Source organism: Python bivittatus, unplaced genomic scaffold (assembly GCF_059951505.1).
Source record: "Python bivittatus isolate LINGU-HERP-01145 unplaced genomic scaffold, Pbiv_v1 ctg000480_np1212, whole genome shotgun sequence".
Lineage (NCBI taxonomy): Eukaryota > Metazoa > Chordata > Lepidosauria > Squamata > Pythonidae > Python > Python bivittatus.
Window position 1 is genome coordinate 72,188,638 of NW_028277075.1, and position 1,864 is coordinate 72,190,501.

The 1,864-nt window shown below is 39.2% G+C and overlaps 1 protein-coding gene across 1 annotated transcript; it reads right to left on the minus strand.

Annotated features, from left to right (window-relative positions):
- Window positions 1-704: 704 nt before the first annotated feature.
- LOC103054446 (olfactory receptor 5AR1-like) lies at window positions 705-1,643 on the minus strand. Its single transcript, XM_007437979.1, has one exon. It carries the CDS (start codon window positions 1,641-1,643, stop codon window positions 705-707), a length of 939 nt encoding a protein of 312 aa, XP_007438041.1.
- Window positions 1,644-1,864: the final 221 nt, after the last annotated feature.

A 1,864-nucleotide genomic window follows, 5' to 3' on the forward strand; every position in this document is an offset into this window, starting at 1 on the left:
TAAAATTGGTCAGTTTCCTTTTTCTTGTTGGCACACTCTGCTACCAAGTCCTGGGACTTTTTCATACACTTTTTTTTTTTTTAACTTTCTCAGGATTTCTGAATTCATGGAAGTGAAGACTGTTATGAACAACTTCTCTGGGGAATGAATATGCTGGAATGAGGAAATGTCTTTAATACACAGTAGATATTCTTTATATAATTGTAATTAACCATATAATAATTTTGGTGGGATGTAAGCATAACTAACTTTTCCTTGATACTTGGGTGCCAAGTGATAATGTAAATCATTATTATTTAGTAGCTATAAAACAATTGTTTTTATACCCCCCCCCCATCCAACAATCGAAACGAAAGTGGAATAAAATTGTTGTTTTTCAAAGGTAAAATATTTGGAAATCAATTGCTACTAATTCTTAACTGGAGGTTGTTGTTTTAAGTGGAATTAAATATACATATGTTTAACAGCAAAAATAACAGGAGATAGGTTTATTGTTTTAAGTCTAACATTACTCTTACAAAGCTCATTATGAAACCAAGTTTCCTTATATCAAATCCTTGATTATCATGGGGAAAAACCTATTATTTGCTCTTGAACATATTAAACTTTATATTGATGACAACTGTAGATTCCTGCATAGGACCTTATATACAACGAGCACCATGACATTTTAAATTTAGCATCTTATAACTGAGAGATGGTTATTAACAGGATAAAACATTTTTGCTGATAACTCTTCTAAAAGCTTCCTTCACATCTTTGTTTCTTAGGCTATAAATTAAGGGGTTCAGCATAGGGATGATGACTGTGTAGAACACAGAGGCCCACTTATCCTGATCTAATGAGTAGCTGGATGTTGGCCGCAAGTACATAAACATAACTGTCCCATAAAAAAGTGTGACCCCAGTGAGATGAGAAGTGCAGGTGGAGAAGGCTTTGAGCCTGCCCTCAGCAGAGCGGATTCTCAAGATGGCAGCAAAGATGAAGAAGTAAGAAATGAGGATGATGAGGATGGTGCTGAATTCAATGAATCCACAAAGGCTGAAGAGGAGGATCTCACTGACATAAGTGTCAGAGCAAGACAATGCCAGGAGTGGAGGGATCTCACAGAAGAAATGGTTTATGATATTAGAGCCACAGAAATCTAAGCTGAAAGTCAGACCAGTGTGGGATGCCAAGCTTATAAGGCCTACTACATAGGAACCAACCGCCAACACCAAACATACTTGTTTTGACATGATTGTGCCATAATGGAGAGGACGACAGATGGCCACATAGCGGTCATAAGCCATGGCTGCCAAGACATAACACTCAGCATCCACAAAGCCCACAAAAAAAGCAAACTGTGTGGCACAGCTGGAGAAAGAAATGACTTTACGTCGTCGCAAGAAGTCAGCCAGCATACGTGGAGCAATGGCTGTTGAGTAACCGAGGTCCACCAAAGAAAGGTGGCAAAGGAAAAAATACATGGGGCTGTGGAGTTGTTCATCAAGGAGAATCAGGAGAATCATGCCCACATTCCCTATCACATTTGTCAAGTAAATTGTCAGGAACATCACAAAGAGGACAATTTCTAGGTTGGGATTATCTGTGAAGCCCAAGAAAATGAACTCTGTCACCTGTGTGTGATTGTCTTCAGCCATCTTCGTGGAAGAAGAGGAAGAGGTGATGAGATGAGATTTGGAGGTGAAATAAAAAACCCAGCTCAGGGGGGGAAAAGACCTGTTCTACATTCAAGAAAATAAAAATGGAGTAAGAAGCACTTTGCAATGCTGGGCAGAGATGCCAGTAGTCCTTCTTCATCTGAGTCCACCTCAACTTCCTTCTGTCGATGGCATGATCAGAAGGAGCGCAATTTGACTCA

Excerpts from the sequence above, each read along its gene's own strand:
- LOC103054446 (XM_007437979.1), bottom strand. The coding sequence starts at position 1,643 with ATGGCTGAAGACAATCACACACAGGTGACAGAGTTCATTTTCTTGGGC.